The 18,331-nt window shown below is 34.5% G+C and overlaps 1 protein-coding gene across 1 annotated transcript in view; it reads left to right on the top strand.

The window, feature by feature from the left end:
• The window catches only part of IQUB (IQ motif and ubiquitin domain containing), a 56,568-nt gene extending 42,446 nt beyond the window's left edge, over window positions 1-14,122 (top strand). The window contains exons 9-13 of the mRNA XM_039239657.1: window positions 1,953-2,123; window positions 4,512-4,688; window positions 8,579-8,827; window positions 9,717-9,902; window positions 13,845-14,122. Of these exons, the coding sequence (XP_039095588.1) occupies window positions 1,953-2,123; window positions 4,512-4,688; window positions 8,579-8,827; window positions 9,717-9,902; window positions 13,845-14,027 (966 nt within the window). The 3' untranslated portion in view covers window positions 14,028-14,122. The remainder of the gene's footprint in view (window positions 1-1,952; window positions 2,124-4,511; window positions 4,689-8,578; window positions 8,828-9,716; window positions 9,903-13,844) is intronic.
• Window positions 14,123-18,331: the final 4,209 nt, after the last annotated feature.

Below are 18,331 nucleotides of genomic sequence, written 5' to 3'. Positions count from 1 at the left end.
GGGGTCCCTGGATGGCTCAGTCAGGTAAGTGTCTGACTTTGGCTCTGGTGGTGATCTCATGGTTTGTGAGTTTGAGCCCCACATACATCTCTGTGCTGACAGCTCAGAGCCTGGAGCCAGCTTCAGATTCTGTGTTTCCCTCTCTCTCTGCCCCTCCCCTACTAGCACTCTTTCTCTCTCAAAATTAAATAAGCCTTAAAAAGTTTTTAAATACCACAATATGAAACTTAGTTTAAGGTTGCTTATTCCTTAAAACTTTTAAAAGGAGCTTTGAAACAAACATTCAACTTCAATAACACTCTGAGGCATACCCCAAACAAAGCTGTATCTATTTAAAGTAATATATATATATATTTATTTATTTCTAAGCGATAGTAATTAAATGACAAATATTTTCTTTTTGAGCTGTTTCCCTCTTATAATCCTTAATGAATTTTAGTTAATTCTGTCAGTCTGCTAATTAGCAGTACATTATTTAATATTAGATATATGCCTTAGAAATATAAGTGAATTATAAGGTTGCAACCTCTCACTTGCTGGACTTAAACTAGAACTGAGAATCTATAAAGTTTCTGATGGAGATTCCTAGCTCTGAACAGCACTTATTCTGGCTTTGATCAGAAAATGCTGCCATTACTTTGAAAACACCTCACATATAGTTGTTTTTAGATGGTGCTTTTCAGTTTTCATTGTGATTTAGCTAATATGAAATGTGAGAATTTAAAAGTAATTTAAGGCTGTAACTGAAAATTCTTCGTAACTGAAAATTCTTCGTAATACTGTCATACCGAATATGTCCAGCCTTCTATTATTTCTTTATTTGGCTAGTCTGCATTCCTAATGATTTGTTCCCATACAAGGGCTTCTAATTAAGCTTTGAATTATATCACATCTAAGATTTAAGTGGCTGTAATTATGGCATAAATTAGACTACAGGTCTCCAAAGCAATTATCATTCAGTCTACAAAATATCCAGCATTTGGAGAGTTAATAGTCATGATCAAAATAGGCTTGTTTCTGTTAGATTATAATCAGGGAAAGAAATTGAGCAGCTTTATACCATAAAGGGGAAGGGAAAATAGTGAGGTTTCACTGTGAAATTTCTAGGTGAAGGCATCTTTTCTAAAAGCCTCGTTTGGGAAGGAACAGAAGCAGTGGAAAACACGGACTTAATATTCATTAACGATTGCGCTAGTGTCTGTACTGTGTCACTCCACCCCCTGAATTCTTAGCCTGAGAGTCCACAGATGAGCTCCAGGGCAGGCGAACTCTGTCAGTAACCCTCAGTTCATGGGGTCGGCTGGGTTGAGAGGCACCAAGACAGATTTGGGAATAGAGAGTGAACATCTTAGCCATCATCATCAGGGAGACAGGGACCACTGCTAAGAGAGCTAAATACAGTTGCTCAACTGTGGACACCTGCTTTGTGAAGAACTGTGGACTTGTTACAGATTTATGTTTATAGGAAACAAAACCGTAACTCATAGAGTCCTGTTTTATTGTATCCTTAGTTCTAAGGCATTGAGGATTGTAACAATGGCTCCACAAAAGTTTCTTCAATTGACAAAGCGTGGTCAAAACACATTTCTATAACTCTGTGTAACTGAAACAAGCAGATCACTTTTTTAAACATTCAAAATAGCATAACTTTTCCCAAGGGTAATGAGTTATTCCATATACTCATTAAGCCATTCAACATACTAGTTAGTTCAATAAGTAGCAAATTCTGAATCCTATAGAAATGCTTGCACTTCCACAGACTAAAGAGCTCTTTCATGCTTTTTTCCCTTAAATCTCCCGTGGTCTACAAATTCTGTAATTAATTTCCTCAAGTTTTAGTGATGGTTTTATTCATAAAGCACATGATATTAAGTTAGCTTTTAGTAGAAGTAACAAAATTATTTTTTAACCTTTAATTAACTGATAATTATAAACATAATATTATTTTTAAGTGTTCAGCTCCAAGGGTATGGAGATCACTTAGCGGCAAAATGATTGAGATGGATACACAGTTCACCATCAGAGCCAGAGAGCTGCAGAACATCTATAAATGCATAGTGCTGAAAAATGTCTCTCAAGATGAAAGACTGGATGTACTCCTAACACTTAAACATACTGTGAAGGTACATTAACTTTCTCTTAGTTTTGAGGTATCACTATCAATAAAAAAATTAATACTAAAATAGCTGTTTTGCATTAATGATAAAGATGATTAATCAATGTCTATATATTTGAATTTATTTTGTCAACAGCTAAATTGTTTTGGTGTAGTTTGGGGAGGATGTGGTTTTTGCATTAATAGTTATCTAAAGGTTCTCAAACTGTATATTATGACACATGATAAGTGTAAGTATAGCACAATGAATAATCTAAATGGAAATAAATACCCATTTCTATGTGATGGATGCAAATACATACAAATATATAGCATGAGATTAATACTTAACTCAGTTCAATAAAACATCAATTGTCTATATATTTTGACATTCTTCAATGAAAATTTTATTTTTAGCAGTTTTAAAGCAGCATGAGAATACTTTTATTTTGTTCTCTTCGTTTATCAATGTGAGACACATTAAGCAATTGAGTAAATGGTTCTTGTTGGGAGCTAAGTCTGAAGAGATCTCTTGCATTTCTCTCCATCTTGAGAACAGAGGCATTAACTCAATGAGGCATTGACTGCTTTTGTTCTGTATTACCTTTTTCAAGACATTTGTGTAGTGACTAACATTGGAAGATAGAGAGTCAGGAAGAAAGGGAAAATCAGTTGGTCCAGAGGTAGGAAATAAGCATGATGTCTGTAGTGCGTAGTAAAAAGGCCAGATTGGAAAAAGGAAAGTGCAAGTAGGGAATACAATAGAAATCTTCCTAACTAATATATTTAGGTACATAAGCTGGTTAATAATAATAAAAAAAAGAAAACCAAACAAAAACAGATAATAGGCTTATAAAAATAAATTTTGCATTTCTTAAACAGTATGTTTAACCTGTATATCTACATGTACATTTATTTAACAATATTTTATTGGAGGATTAAGGCCTTTAAACATGACTCAAATTTTGGCTCTACTCATTATGGCTATACAGTCTTAGATAACTTAATTAATATTCCTGAAAATCAGTAAGTTGCCTTGAGGATTAGATATATATGTGTATATAGTATACATACATCTCTATGTATTTGTAAAATATAAATAAAATATAATCCATATATCTCACTGCTTACAAATAGGGAGCCCTCAATAAATAATAGGTATTATTTTGATGACAATTACTAAGAGAGCCCAGTGAATCTTAAACTTGAGTACACATTAGAAGCGTCTGAAGAACTTGAGAGTGAGATACACAGAGACAGAGAGAGATTGAAAGAGAGAGAATATGAGAATAAATGAATAAGGAATGATATCTAGGCACAATTTCAGAGAAGTTAAAGTAGATCCTCAAGTGTCAGGGCAATGTTAAAATCTTTAAAAATATCTCCCAGGTCATTCTAATATGCTTTCAGCGCCAAGGACCCCACTCCACACTATTGTGTTAGCTACTCCAAGTATGTATTAAAAAGTACAAGAGAATTTTATTTTACAGTTACGTACTTCACATTCTGATTCCTTCATTCAAACTGTGTTTTAGTTCTCTCTGGGGCAGTTGGAGCAACTTACTTCTATTTTACTGCTCATAAAATCTTACCTTAATCACTTAACCCCTATGTGGAGCTTTCTTATTCAACCACACTCATTTCTGTGACTTTATGAAAAATTATTATGAGTTATACAAATTTGGGGAAAAAATATACAAACTATATATGTACAACGTAGCAAATACGAAGTCACCAACCATGTAACCACTCGCGGACCCAAAACGAGACATTGCCAACATTGCCAAGTATGTCCCTTTCTCTTTGTAATCCTAGTTCACCCTCTTATCCCCTAGAAGTACCTGCCATGTTGACGTTCACAGTAGTCATTTCCTTGATTTTTTTTTTATAGTTTTACCATCTTTATATGTCTTTAAATAATATGGCTTAGTGTTGCTTATTTTGGAATGATGTTGAATTATTCTGTGTCTTGCTTTCACTCAACATTACTTTTTTTAAGCTTTAAGCTTGTTGTTACATATATATATATAGCTATAGTTTATTCGTTTCCATATATATAATATTCTGTCAGTATGTTGCATTGTATGAATAAACCATCACTTATTTATGTCATCAATTGATTTATGGCTATTTAGTTGTTTCTGATTTAGTGCTACTGTGAGCAATGACCCTACACGCACATTTCCCTTAGGTGATCTAAAGGGTGGAGTTGCTGTCTTTAGGTTATACATACCTGAAGCTCTACGAGATAATGTCAAATGTTTTCCCAAACCAGTTGTACCAATTTTTACTCCTACCAGTTTCTTTTGCAATTTCTTTCTTTTAGAATCTAGTTTCAGTCTGTTTGGAGGTAATTTTGAAAACTAACTTAGTGATTTTAAAAATTCTGTGCTGAACATGTTTGTGTTTTGTATAGGAACATGAATGTAAACTGACTCAGGAAATTCTAGAATTGATTGACAGAGAGGTTGATCTTATGATGAGAGGAGTCAAGCATCATAATCTTGAAGGGCTCAGAAAAAGAATCGCAACACTCTTTTTTCATTACATCAAAACACCTCTATTTAATCCAGAAGTTGCAAGACACCTTAAGGTACTCTACTTTTTTTCCTGTATTCCTGTCTCAAAATTCTAAAATGTGCTGTAGTAAATTGAAGTATATTAAAAGTTTGCTTTAATGCATTACTTGGGGTCCCTGTGAAAGACCATCTTATTGGTGACATCTCTTTTGAATGGTTTTTTTTTTTTTTGTTAATAAATTAATCATTTAACTTCCGTGTCTTTATTTTCAACCTTGAATTCTTCCCTACTCTCTGAACCAAACTGAATATTGCATTATGTTGAATGCCTTATGATCTCTCACACCTTCATGCTTTTGAACACACTGTTCCACTTGGAATGGTGTCCCCTACTTTGCTAACTCCTATTCATTTTCTGACATTTAATTCATGGGTCTCCTCTTGCATGAGGTCAGAGAGAGCTGAAGTCTTAATTTCTGAGATTTTACATGTAAACTTTGTTTGTATTGCCTTCTAATACTTCTAATACTGCTTAGTTATAGTTATTACTGAACAGATCCATGGAGGTATCCTGAGAGAACTTCAAATGTAACATATATTTGCATTAAACTAACTTTTCCAGCTCCAACATGCTTAATTTTCTATGAGGATTTTGCTTTCTAAAGCCAATGTACGTATCTAATTGCCTTCTTACTGTGTCAAACGATTTAAAACACTTTTGGTGCAGTTTGGAAGGGAGTGGTTTACTAAAGAATTCTAAGTGGTATTTTGTTCTAATGATTGTATTTACAGTTTCGATTTAAGAAGCTGGCTAAATATCTATTTTGGTTTTTTGATATAAAATCTCAATGTTTCATCAAAACTTTAAGAAAAATAAACTTAATTTTTACATACTTTTTTTAAAAAATGCATTTTAAAAACTTAATTGTATTGTAAGAGTATTGAGACAGAACAAAAGTCAGGGATACCTGGTTGGCTTGGTCAATAGAACATGTGATTCCTTTTTTTTTTTTTTTTATGTCTTTATCTTATTTTGAGAGACAGAGATAGAGAGTAAGCAGGGGAGGGGCAGAGAGAGAGGGATACATAGAATCTGAAGCAGGCTCTAGGCCCTGAGCTGTAAGCCCAGAGCCCGATGTAGGGCTCGAACCCAAAGACTTTGAGTTCATGACCTGAGCTGAAGTTGGATGCTTAACCAACTGAGCCACCAGGTGCCCCTGAACATGTGATTCTTGATCTCATACTTATAAGTTTGAGCCTCATGTTGGGTATAGAGATTACTTAAAAATAAAATCTTGAAAGAATATATATAACAAAAGTCCAAGAGAAAAGTTGCCCATTATGTTATTTCTTATTCAAATTAATATTCTATTTGCCCAAGGTAACTTCTAGTCCTTCTCTGTAGACTTAACTCAGCTTTTATATTTTCACAATAATAGAATATTCTACACATTCACCTAACATACCATTTTATTCAGTTTTTAAATTAGCCTTGGGTCAGATTTACTATTTGGTGTCAGTTTTGACAAATGCAGTGTCATATAATCAATACCTAACCTGGAGTGTCATATACATGGAATCCTACTATACGTAGTTTTTGAGACTAGCTTCCTTCATTCAGCATATTGCATTTGATATTCACCTGTGTTTTTGAATGTCTCCTTAGTTTGTTGTTATAACTAAGTAATATTTTTGTTGTCTGGATGTAGTAGAGCTTGTTTATCCATTCACAGTTGTAGGACATGGAATTGTTAGAGTTTCGAATTTTGTGAGTAAAATCACTAAAAACACTGATTGTGAGTTTTTGTAAATTGATTGTTTGGGGTTAAATACCTGGGAAGTAAGATTTTTTGAGTCATCTGGCAAATGCATGTTTACCTTTATAAGAAATGGCCAAGCTTTTCCCACACTGGCTGTACCATGTTTCGTCCCTATCTGTAATGTGTGAGTGTTCCAGGTTTCAGTATCCTTGTCAGCAGCTGGTAATGCCAGTCTTTATTTTAATTTTGGAATTCTAATAAATGTGTAGTAGTATTCTATTACATTTTAATCTGTGATTTCCTAATGAATATAATATTAAGCATCTTTTCATGCACTTTTTTGCCATCCATCTCTGCACATATCTTTTGCCACCACCTCCCTTTTCCAAAACCGAGCCATTTATTTTATTGTTACTGAACTTTGAGAATTCTTTGTTTATTTGATATATAAATCCTTTGTAAGATCTCTGATTTGCAAATATCTGCCCTCTGTTTGTGGCTTGTCTTTTAATTCTCATAACAGTATCCTTAACACAGCAGATGTTTTTATTTTTATAAAGTTGAATTTATGCATTTTTAAAATGGGTCATGCCTTTAGCATTTATTCTGTAGTTAAGAAATCCTTTTGGAAGAATTAACATTGTTAAAATATCCTTACTACCCCCCCTAACACGCAAAATGTACGTACTACACAAAGTGGTCTACAGATTCAATGCAATCCCTATCAGAATTCCAATAGCATTGTTCATAGAACTAGGAAAAAAAATCCTAAAATTTGTATGGAACTGCAAAAGATCCCATGTAGCTAAAGCAATCTTGAGTAAGAATAACAAAGCTGGAGGCATCATGCTTCCTGATTTCAAACTATATTCCAAAGCTATAGTTCAGACTGTATGGTAATGACATAAAAACAGACACAGAGATCAATGGCACAAAATAGAAAGCCCAGAAATAAACGCACAAAGGAACTAAGAGCATACAATGGGGGAAAGGATAGTTTCTTTATTAAATGGTGTTAAAAAACTGGATAGCCACCTGCAAAAAAAAATCAACCTTTACTCATACCACATACAAAAGTCAACTCAAAATAAAGATTTAAATATAAGACCTGAAACTGCAAAGTTATTAGAAGGAAATATAGAGAAACTCTTGTTAACATTGATCTTAGCAATGATTTTTTGGTCATGGCATCAGAAGCCAAAATAGACAACTGGGATTTCATCAAACTGAAAAGCTTTTGCGTAGAAAGGAAACAACCAACAAAATGAAAGGTGATGTACAGAGTGGGAGAAAATATTTGTGCACCATATAACTGATGAATTAATATAAAAAACCCCCACAAACTTATATAACTCAATAGCAAATTCATATCAACCCAGTTTAAAAATGAGCAAAGACCTGAGTAGACATTTTTTCAAAGAAGACATGCAATGGCAACACATACATGAAAAAGTGCCCCACATCACTAATTATAAGTGAAGTACAAAGCAAAATCACAGTAAGATATTCAGCTCACAATTTGGGAATGCTTATTATCAAGAAGACGAAAGATAGCAAGTGTTGGCAAGGATATAGAGAAAAGGGAATCCTTGTGCACTGTCCTTTGAAATTTAAATTGGTATAGCCATTCTAGAAGATTGTGTGGAAGTTCCTCAAAAAATTAAAAATAGAGCTACTATATGATGCACAGTTTCAGGCTTTGCATATTGATCATTGAGCCAATCCAGATTTAGTGTTAGGATAAATGAAATGAGAAATACACTTAGTTTGGGTGAGCTTTCATCTATACATGAATCTAACTATTGCCTGTAAGATTAATGTAACATAGCACTAAAAATCTAAATTCTTTTTAAAACTTAAGTGCCAATGCACTTTGAAGGTTTCCTTACGATTTTGGAATCTAAAGCCTTCACTTACTAATTTTTTTCTCTCAATTAATTTTTAGGTGATTTTACCACATGTATCTAAGGGTTGATGAATAATACAGATTTCTTAACACTTTGGCAGGATAAATGAAGACTGCTTGAAATTTAAGTTTTGTATATAATAGGAAGTTAAGGGAAATGTGACTTTAGAAATTAACCAACTTTTTATCTTATTCTAAGTTAGTCTCCAGTATTTCTGTTGGTTAGTATTTGGACTGACCTTTATAACTTTTTTCTTTTTTTAATTAATTAATTACTTAATTAATTTTTACTATTTAGGTCCCTCAAGACCCACTGAAGTTTTATAAGAAGATTTACTTTTGCCACAGTTGCCAGCTCTACTTGCCTTCCACAGAGTTTGCTGTATCATCCACCTCACACCGTGTATACCGGTGTCGTAACTGCATTAACCTTGACAATGAGACTCGGCAACGAGAATCGTTTTTGAAGTACAAATGTTTACTTCAACGGCTCTACTATTCAGAAGCTAATTATGAAGATGATTCTAAAATTGCTTTCCTGATGCAGGTATGATCAGTAAGGGTTGCCAATCATGGATGAAATGTGTTCACTGAGACTACAGAAAAGATTGCTGCTTTCCCATGGGAACCTTTTAAAAGAATGGCTCCTTGGGCCACCTGGGTGGCTCAGTTGGTAAAGCGACAGGCTTTTAATTTCAGTCAGGTCATGATCTCAGGATCCTGAGATCTAGCCCCAGCTCATGCTGGACATGGAGCCTGCTTAAGATTCTCTCTCTCCCTTTCACTGTGCCCGTCCCCCACTCATTCTCTTTCTCTCTCTTCCTCAACCCCACGCAAAAAATTAAAATAAAATAAACCTTCTTTTCTGTATGCTTATACTTAGTGAAGCTTGCCCCTCTGGCAATTCTAAGTTTATATATTCAGACCTTTTGATAAGAAGTCATTTCAAGACTTTTAGCTAATATGTTTTAAATTATAAAAGTTTTTAAACACTTATTTCATTCCCCCATTTTCCTTATTTTTTCATTAAAACAACAAAGTATTTTTAATAACACTAAGCAAATTGCTTACTTTATTAAATCTCAATTTCTTCATTGGTAACATGGAAATAAAGTGACCTATGATAACCCTGAGAATAAGATGATAGTGACAAATTTTGAAAAGCACCAAATACCATTTACATATAAGGTAAAATTAGCATACTGGATGAAATATAGTTCCCTGGGTTAAAGATGCAGTCATGACTGTGAATCTGATAATGTAGTCTGGGCAGAATGAGCAGAGGTTTGGTGAAAAATAAGCTGTAAGAAGCACTGAACTTCATGAATAATGTTTCTCTCTTAAAAATATACGCAGTATAATGTATTTCTTCAAGTGATGTAATACTCTTATCTTTAGAAGAAAACATTAATTTTCAAACTTGTTTTGACCTGCAGCTACAAGATATTCAGTACCTGGTAGAGAACATCTGGGCATCGCAGTCAGTACTCAGTGCCTGGAATGATCTCCACGATCTGGTCATGGTCAGGTGGGACAAGTCCTTGGAATGGTCCCCCTGGAACTGCATTCTTCTTACCAAAGATGAAGGCGTTATTCATCTCAAACTAACAAGTACTGAAGAGGTAAGAAAGCAGAGAATTTATTTGGGGAGCTAATTTAATCATCAAAGATATTACAGATAGTGTGACTGTTTTTTACTACATTCCAAGGATAATTTAAATACTTCCATTGGGTTAAGAAACAGACTGGATAATAGTAACAAACAGTGGATGGTATGTATGGCTGAAATTAAAATTAAAGGAAGCTAAGGCACAGAAAAAGACAAGATAAGAAATTAGAACATCTTACAGGTTATCTACCCTGGATACCACTCTCTCCTAATAATAGCAAGTTTGAAGCACATAGTTCCACAATAAATTCCATGAAGATGGGTTTTATTTAGCTTATTCATGTCCGTATCTAATACCTACACTAGTGCCTGTCCCAGACTAGTAGTTTACTAAGTATTTGTTGAATAAATAAATGAATAAATGAAATAGCAGATTAGGTATTATGTAACCTAGACTCTGTCTTTCTTTGATTAACCATCATGAGTCTGCCTATAAAACACACTAAATTCTCAAATTTTCTTCATAATCTTGTGCTCTAAATGGCAATTACTGATGGAATATGGTTCTGAGGCTCCAGGGTTCATTTTCTCCCAAATGACTGAGAGTGGGGAAAATGCTGCAAAAATTCAATACCATTTAATTTCAGCAATTTACAAGATGCAATCTGTAAAACATTTTGATGAACAGGATCAAGTTCATCAGAGAACTTCATTTACACAACACAAGCTTAGGATCCCAACAGCTGATACTGATTCTCTGCCTTCTATTGATTAAATGTCTATACTTTGAGTTTCATGCAAACTGTCAGTTAGAAAATAAAGAAATGACTTCAAATATAAGAGTCATTATGAATGGTGTTATTCCCTGCTTGTGTTTTTACTGGGTAGGAGGGAGGGTATAAAGAGGAGCAACTAGGAGTGCATGGGTGGCTCAGTCAGTTAAGCATCTGACTTCAGCTCAGGTCATGATCTCACAGTTCATGGGTTCGAGCCCCGCTTCAAGCTCTGTGCTGACAGCCAGCTCAGAGCCTGGAGCCTGTCTTTGGATTCTATATCCCTCTCTCTCTGACCCTCCCCTGCTCACGCTGTCTCTCTCTCTCTCTCAAAAATAAAACATTAAAAAAAATTTTAAATAAAATAAAGAGGAGGAACTAGTTAAATTTTTAGCTTTTTTGAATAATTTTCCAGTGAAAGTCAGGCTAAGAAAAATCGCACTCTAGGGATTGAAAGAAAAAGCAGCATGAAATTGAAGCTGTGTTAAATATTATATTTAGTAAACTAAGCTGCTTCATAAATATGTAATCACTGGAAGCATAGCCAATACTACAATATCATTTCATCTAGGACCCATAGTGGGATTGAAGTTCATTCCCAAAGCTGATATTTTACTGTTTCAATTAATCCACATACTCCCTTTGTGTATTTAATCAAATTACTGCAGTATCAAATTAAATGTTCTATTCAAATGCATTCCTAATTTCAGGATGTCGATCTTACTGAATTTCTATAAACAAAGCTAAGGTTCTCAACCAGACAAACTAAAAAAAAATGCCTTTTTATGGTTTTGGACTAAGCATGATCTTTTATTAATATTCAGTTTTTTTAAAGAATAATTTACATCTTGCCACAAGTTAAAGTGTTTCTAGAATTTCCTTAATGCACAAAGATGTTTGCTTTCTCAGTAAGTAAAAAAAATACCCAAATGTTAAAATAATCTTGGCTCCCTGCAATCATGACACAAGTTATAGGAAAACCATGGAAAAAGACTTCTGTTCTCTGAACTGTAAATGAGGTAGAGCAGTTTCTCATGGTGCACACGGTCAAAGTAGGAACAACAGTGGACCCCATGTCCCCATGTCTGTCTCTAGCAATCTGTAGGACATTAAGACTTGCCTTCTTTGCTTCATAAATTTTTATAAAGTTTGGCTAAAAAAATGAAATCAATATAGAGGATCAGAGCAGCCTTGGTTGAATTCTGGCTCTATCATTTATGGGCTATGAGAAGTTGAGCCAATTTGTTAATGTCTCAGTGCCCATTTTCTTATCTAGAAAAGAGGATAATATGAAAAGGAAATAATATAAAAAGGGGATAATATATATTGGATATTTTCCATTTTATATTATTCTCTAAGAGTTGCTGATTGTTCTTTTGCTTGTATGTACCATAATATGCTTATCTTGCCTTTAATGATTTTTTTTCTATAAAGATACTTTGAAAACCTATGAAGATCTGTACTTGTATAATTTAATGTTGCATAACAGAAATATGTTAGTTTTTTTTTTTTTTTTTAATGAAGTAAGGACTAAGAAGTGGTTGAACATAGATCAGTGCAAAGGATGCCCTGGTAAGTTGGTCTCTAGAGAGGAAGCTTTATGCCAGGACACTGCTCCATGATACTTCCTGTCAGAACAGTGTGTCCTTTGGCTCCTTTTCCACGGGTTCTCCTTACTTTTGTTTTGACTCTACGGAGGAGTCTTTAGTGAGGATTATCTTACTTTTAGAAAACAAATTCTAGGAGGAGGTACAAGTAGAGATTTGGTTGAAGAGAAGGGTCAATTAAGGTTATAAAGGAAATAGAGGGTATTTATTAATTCAACCAGAATTTTCTTTTGAATATGCCAGATACAGTGGCAAGTGTTTGGAGAAAAACAAGAAAGTATAATGGACACAATTCTTCATTGTTTCGGTTGTATTTAAGTCTGGTTGGAAATAACAGAGTAAGCAATTTATAATGACTTAATTAAATGTGAAGTTAGTTTCCTTATCCAACAAGAAGTTGAGTCTAGATGGTGACTCCACAGTGCTCTCAGAAACCCAAGCCCTCTAACTTTCTCTTCAGCCGTCTTTAGCCTTTGACTTTCATTCTCATGCTTGTGGAGTCTTAGAGATAAAATAGCTATGTCGTCTCCTGCATTCTCTTAAAAAGCTTTCTTGTAAGCTTTCTCCAATGGCTTCTATTATATATACATGTATGTATAATGGCCTGAAACTTGTCATATGGCCACCCCTAGTTAGAATAAAGGCTAGGAAAGCTGAGCACATCACATAATACAAAATAAGGCCCTTCTGCAAAATCAGGCCCCAAAATATGAATAGAAGAAAGAGTGAATATTGGGTTGGCAACAAGCAGTCTGCCACTCTTAGTAGAAAAGAGATTATCTTATACTGTGGCAATGCTATGTAACAGAGAAAGTTCAAAGTATGCGATAGCTGTGGAGAGATAAGAAGCCTAAACAGTAATTAAGAATAAAAGTGGAAAGGTACAGAGACTTGATAAAGGCAGAAAGGTTATTTTCTGCTTAAAGACAGAAAATGGACTGATAAGGTGGGAATTCAGGTAGTAAAAAGTGTAAGCAAAGGGAGGTTTATATTGTCACAACACCATTGTGATCTTTATTTTGGACTCTGGAGACGGGGAGATAAATACCAGTCTTAGAAAAAAAATCTCAAGTTGGTAATTTTAAGAGTGTTGAAGTAGATTTAAAGAGAGAACCAAGGTGACAGGATCATTCGTTCAAAAATATTTTATCTACCTTGTGGTGTTGAGAGACACATATATGTAAAGGACCCAGATTGAAACTTCACGGAGTATTTTTTTGTTTTTTTTTTTTGTTTTTTGTTTTGTTTTATCATGGAAAGACTCTCAAGTAAATAGTGAAATTCAAGGCACAATGAACTAAATATTCCAATTAAAATACATAAAAGTACTAAGTACCTGCAAGGAGGAGAAGGGATTAGTTTGGACTCAGAAGTCAGAGGAAGAGTCAGGAAAGGCCTCAGGTTTACAACGTCATAGGAGCTGAGACCTGAAAGATATTAGACAAAACTGGGAAGAAATATACTGTGAGCTGAGAGAGCTGATATATGAAACTGAGACGTGGAAGTGTTTTTCTTTTTTTACTTGGCAAAATATATCTGTGACATTTACTAGAACTTGATTTTCTTTTCTTTTAGGGATATGAACCCTCGTTTATTCACAAGATCAAACACAAACATATCCTGGCTAAGAACTATTTTTCTCAAATTCCAGTGCTGGCTTCATTTATACTTGATAATGGTGAGATAGATGAGATCAGAAAGAAATATCGCTCAGACACAGCACCTAAGATTATAATGTCCCAGAGGCCTCATCCCTAGAAGATCCAGGGGTATTTGATGATCAGCATTTTTGTCCACTGCTAACAGAGGAATGCACCATGCAATATGGAAATAGAATTTTATCTTTTTATTGATTTTAATTGTTTTTTGTTTCTCATATTATCATACATTGTATAAAAACAAAACATCCCTATATAAAATGCTTTATTGTTACACAATGAGTTATAAATTGAAATATAGTTTTGTTCCTGAAATTAATGTTGTAAGGTAAAGAGAACATTTTATTCTTCACATTTTTTTACATTAAAATATTTAAAAATTTCAAGTGCACTATAGGTAAAGCCAGCAAACAAAAGCTAGGCTCAACTTTTAATTCAAGTAATTTATTTCGGGTTAAATGTAGTTATAGAAGAGTCAAAATGTGGATGGGAGGAAACAGAATTCCCTTTTTAAAAATCTTTACAGGTAAGACAAAAAATGCTATGTTTAATACAGTGATACAAACCTTCACTTTTTATCTTCTACTTTTACCTTCTGTTCTTCCTGAGATCCCAGTAAAACAACTGGAATTATTTATAAACAAACAAATAAATGCACTCTATGCTGAAAAACAGGGTAAACAGTAGAACTATCTTTTATCCTGTGGGAATAGAACTGCTAGTAGGACAATGATGAAATTCTGTAGGAAGAATAAACTTGGTTAAGGAAACTATAACAACCCCTTTCCCCAATAAGCCAAAGGCATAACCTTAATAATCACAATAATCACACGCATGTCAGAGACCTACAGTGATGAATAAGGGTGTGTGAGTCAGTCTTAACAGGAGATTGATGGCACACTCAAAATAGGAAAATTCAAGGAGGGTTTATTTACAAAGGGACTTATTATAAAGTGTGGCCAGCATGTAGGGAAACTAAAGGAATAGTGCAAGAACCCTGGGCAGGTAGGAGATAAGCTATCTCTACCCCTGGCCTCAGATGAACATGGGGAGGGAGAAGGCTGAGGAAGCAGAGTGTAACATAGATAACAGAGAGGATCAGAAAACAGCTGTTGGGGCACCTGGGTGGCTCAGTCAGTTGAGTGTCTGACTTTAACTCAGGTCATGATCTCAGTTTGTGGGTTCGAGCCCCGCATCAGGTTCTGTGCAGACAGCTAAGAGCCTGGAGGCTATTTCAGATTCTGTGCCTTCTTCTCTCTCTGCCCCTCCTCCACTCATGCTCTGTCTCTCTCTGTTTCAAAAATAAATAAACTATAAAAAAATTAAAAAAAAAGAAAACAACTATCAAGGGATAGCCAATACTATGTAATCTCAGGAACTGGAGAAATAAGTACTCTGAATACTCTGAAACATATACTTTCTCTCTCCAGTTGCCTGTTTGCATTTCCCATTGGTAGAACCCAGAAGTAAAGCAGGAGAACTAGAAGTCTGTTGGCAAAATTCATGCAGCTTTGGGGCAAAGAGTGGAGTAGTTAACAGGGAAAGTGGATCTGGATGGCTGAACAGAAGATATCTTGCTAGAGAGAAAGAATTTAAAGTGAAGCTCTATAACTCAAATAGCAATATTTACACACACACACATACACACACACACACACACACACACACACACACCATAATTTGAGGGGATGGGGGTGAGGGGAGAATTTTTCTCCTAATTCAAATCAGTAGATTGTCCAAACAGTAGCTGTTTTCTTAAGTTTAGTGATCAAGGAATTCAATCTAAATATGAATATTTGTTCTACATAAATATTTGCCAACATTTCAACAGCATATTTCCTAGGATGTCTACAGTTTTTTTTAATTTAGCAAGAGCATGGTACATTGTAGTTATTTTTAAGGAACTAAATATCAAGGAGGGAAGTGCTATAATGCTGTTATTTTCAAAGTTTCATGGACAATGCAGACATTCTGGGAACTTTCTAAATGGTAAATTACAGATGGGGTTAGATTGAAGAGCATTCTGGTCACTGATAAACAGGTAACAACCTAAGGCAGACAAGAGTGGATTTACACTGGAATATAAATGACCAGATTTTCACAAGACAGTGCAGGAGAATGCCCCGTCTTAGAGATGGAAGGACTGGGGTGGCAAGCCACAAGGGAGAAATATTCAGATAGGGGCAAATAAGGGACTTTGAGAATTTACCCCAAGGGGAAGCAACTGACTAGATAGCGTTTGCTCGTAGTATGGAAGATTTATGGAATACAACAAGGAGGGTGGACCAGCCAGAGCAATTAAGTTCATGTATGGAAAGGGACAGTACCTAAAGGGTTGGGATAATATCCATTAAGCAGAAAATAGCTCAACAGCAGAGAGACTTTCCCCAATAAAGTCAACTATTCTGGTAAACACTTTTTGATCCTTCTAGAACTATTCATTTTACACAACTGTCTGAAAATCCACAGTAGAAGGGGCTAGAAGAGGTATCTGGCTAGAGAGCCATCATCTGGGGGGAAAGTTAGGTTGCTACCCACTAAAATCCTAACTCCAGCCTACTGGAGAGCAAGGACTCATTGAGCAGGTAGGTTCTCCCATTCACGTAGTATCTGCATTCCTTGAGTATATGACCTGATGAACATACTTCCCTTGGCCCACTAACTAATGAAGCTGTGGAAGGCGTTTCCTTCTTTCTCCCTTATGAAGACAGTATCATATGAATAGAGGCCTAAACAATATAACAGAACAAAATTTTAGATCCACATATTGCAAAAACAAGCTGATCAAGAATAGTCACTATTTATATAATATATGTAATATATATAAAGATTATATATATTATATATATAAAGATTTAAAATACAAAAAAGGGACTCTTCTGAGGAATGAGAACAAATAAGCATTTCACAAATGATTAGATTCATGTTAGGGATATTTGACAGCACTTTTCATCCTTTGGGGAAAAATTGATACTGGGAAACAATTGCTATTACACAAAATAAACAATTGCTAAATTACAAAAAAGAAAAACAAAACACATAAATGGCAATGACCAGCAGGTTTGGTTCTTGAAAGATGAAGCTAAAACAGAGATTTGATGGATTAGCTCAAGATACTGCCCTAGAATTCAGAGGAAAAAGACAAAGTAATGAAATAGATGAGCAAAAATAATAATTTTAACAACCTTGCTATATCTACACTAGAATTAACATAAGCCTAGAATGGAGTAAAAAGGAGAAACAATTAGCAAAGAGAGATTTAAAGCCAATTTTCCCAAGCTAAAAAGATAAACAACCTTATCTGTATAAAGAATCTACCAAGTACTGGGAAAATTAATATATAGACACAATCTCGTGGTATTTCTGAACTTCAGGAATATTGGACAAATTCTATAAGCATGCAAGTTGGAGGGGGAAAGTAGCCACAAGAAAATAAAATCAATAGCAACACCACAGATTTCTCTTCCCCAACACTAACTACCAGCAGGAAGGCACATTTCTATGGAACGATTTTGAATTTTGAGGGTAAAAGAGATGATCTAAGAATTTTACTTTTGGGCAAATATGTGTGAAGATAGCAGAAGGATATTGTTAAGCAGAAAGCACATCCTGAATCTCTGTGTCCCCTTCTGTACTCCCGCCGACCTTAAAACTATGGAAGTAAGATATGGGAGTGATATTGTGTCTGAGAAAGGGCAGTGGGCACTGCAAGCTCAAGATCCTTTCTAAATGATCATTTGTGTGGTTATGAAACAATGTAATGAACAAAAATAATTCCTCAAATAAAAATCTCTACTGCAAAAAAAGAAAAAAAAAATCAGTCTACCAAAATAGTACCCTGACTATTCCAATAAAATGTCTCTTATAGGAGGGTTCAGAGGGATAAAAGTGTTCCGAGTCTTTTTAATGGGAGAAGGGTCAACAGATAGATAAGAAAGTAGATATTAAAATACTCAGTTAAAAATTTAAAGACAAATAGTAGCAGAATGAAAATTGAATTATAAACTCCATATTTCCAGAGACAAAAATGGGACAACAGCAAACTTGAGAACTATTATGAAATAAAGTGTTTTTGTTTTCATTTTCTAAGGTGAGCAGGAAGGAGTACATATGAGAGAAAAACCAGGTTAAGAACATTACAGTGCATAAATTCAGATTTATTTATTTAAATTTAAATTTATTTAAATTTATTTATTTATTAAAGTTCTATAGTAAAGGATAGTTATGATCATAGTATATCAAAAGAGTGAACTACTTGCTATGTACCAGATATATACCCCAAATGAAATGACATATTAAGGTTAAAAATAATGATACTTTGTAAAATGGAAATAGCCATATGGAAGTAGACAACAAAAAAATGGTGGCAATATTAATTTCCTGGATGAAACTGAGAAGAAAAAC

Source organism: Hyaena hyaena, unplaced genomic scaffold, assembly GCF_003009895.1.
Source record: "Hyaena hyaena isolate Hyena2069 unplaced genomic scaffold, ASM300989v1 scaffold_161, whole genome shotgun sequence".
Lineage (NCBI taxonomy): Eukaryota > Metazoa > Chordata > Mammalia > Carnivora > Hyaenidae > Hyaena > Hyaena hyaena.
The sequence above is the reverse complement of the archived record's forward strand: the minus strand, read 5'-3'. Positions and strand labels throughout refer to the sequence as shown.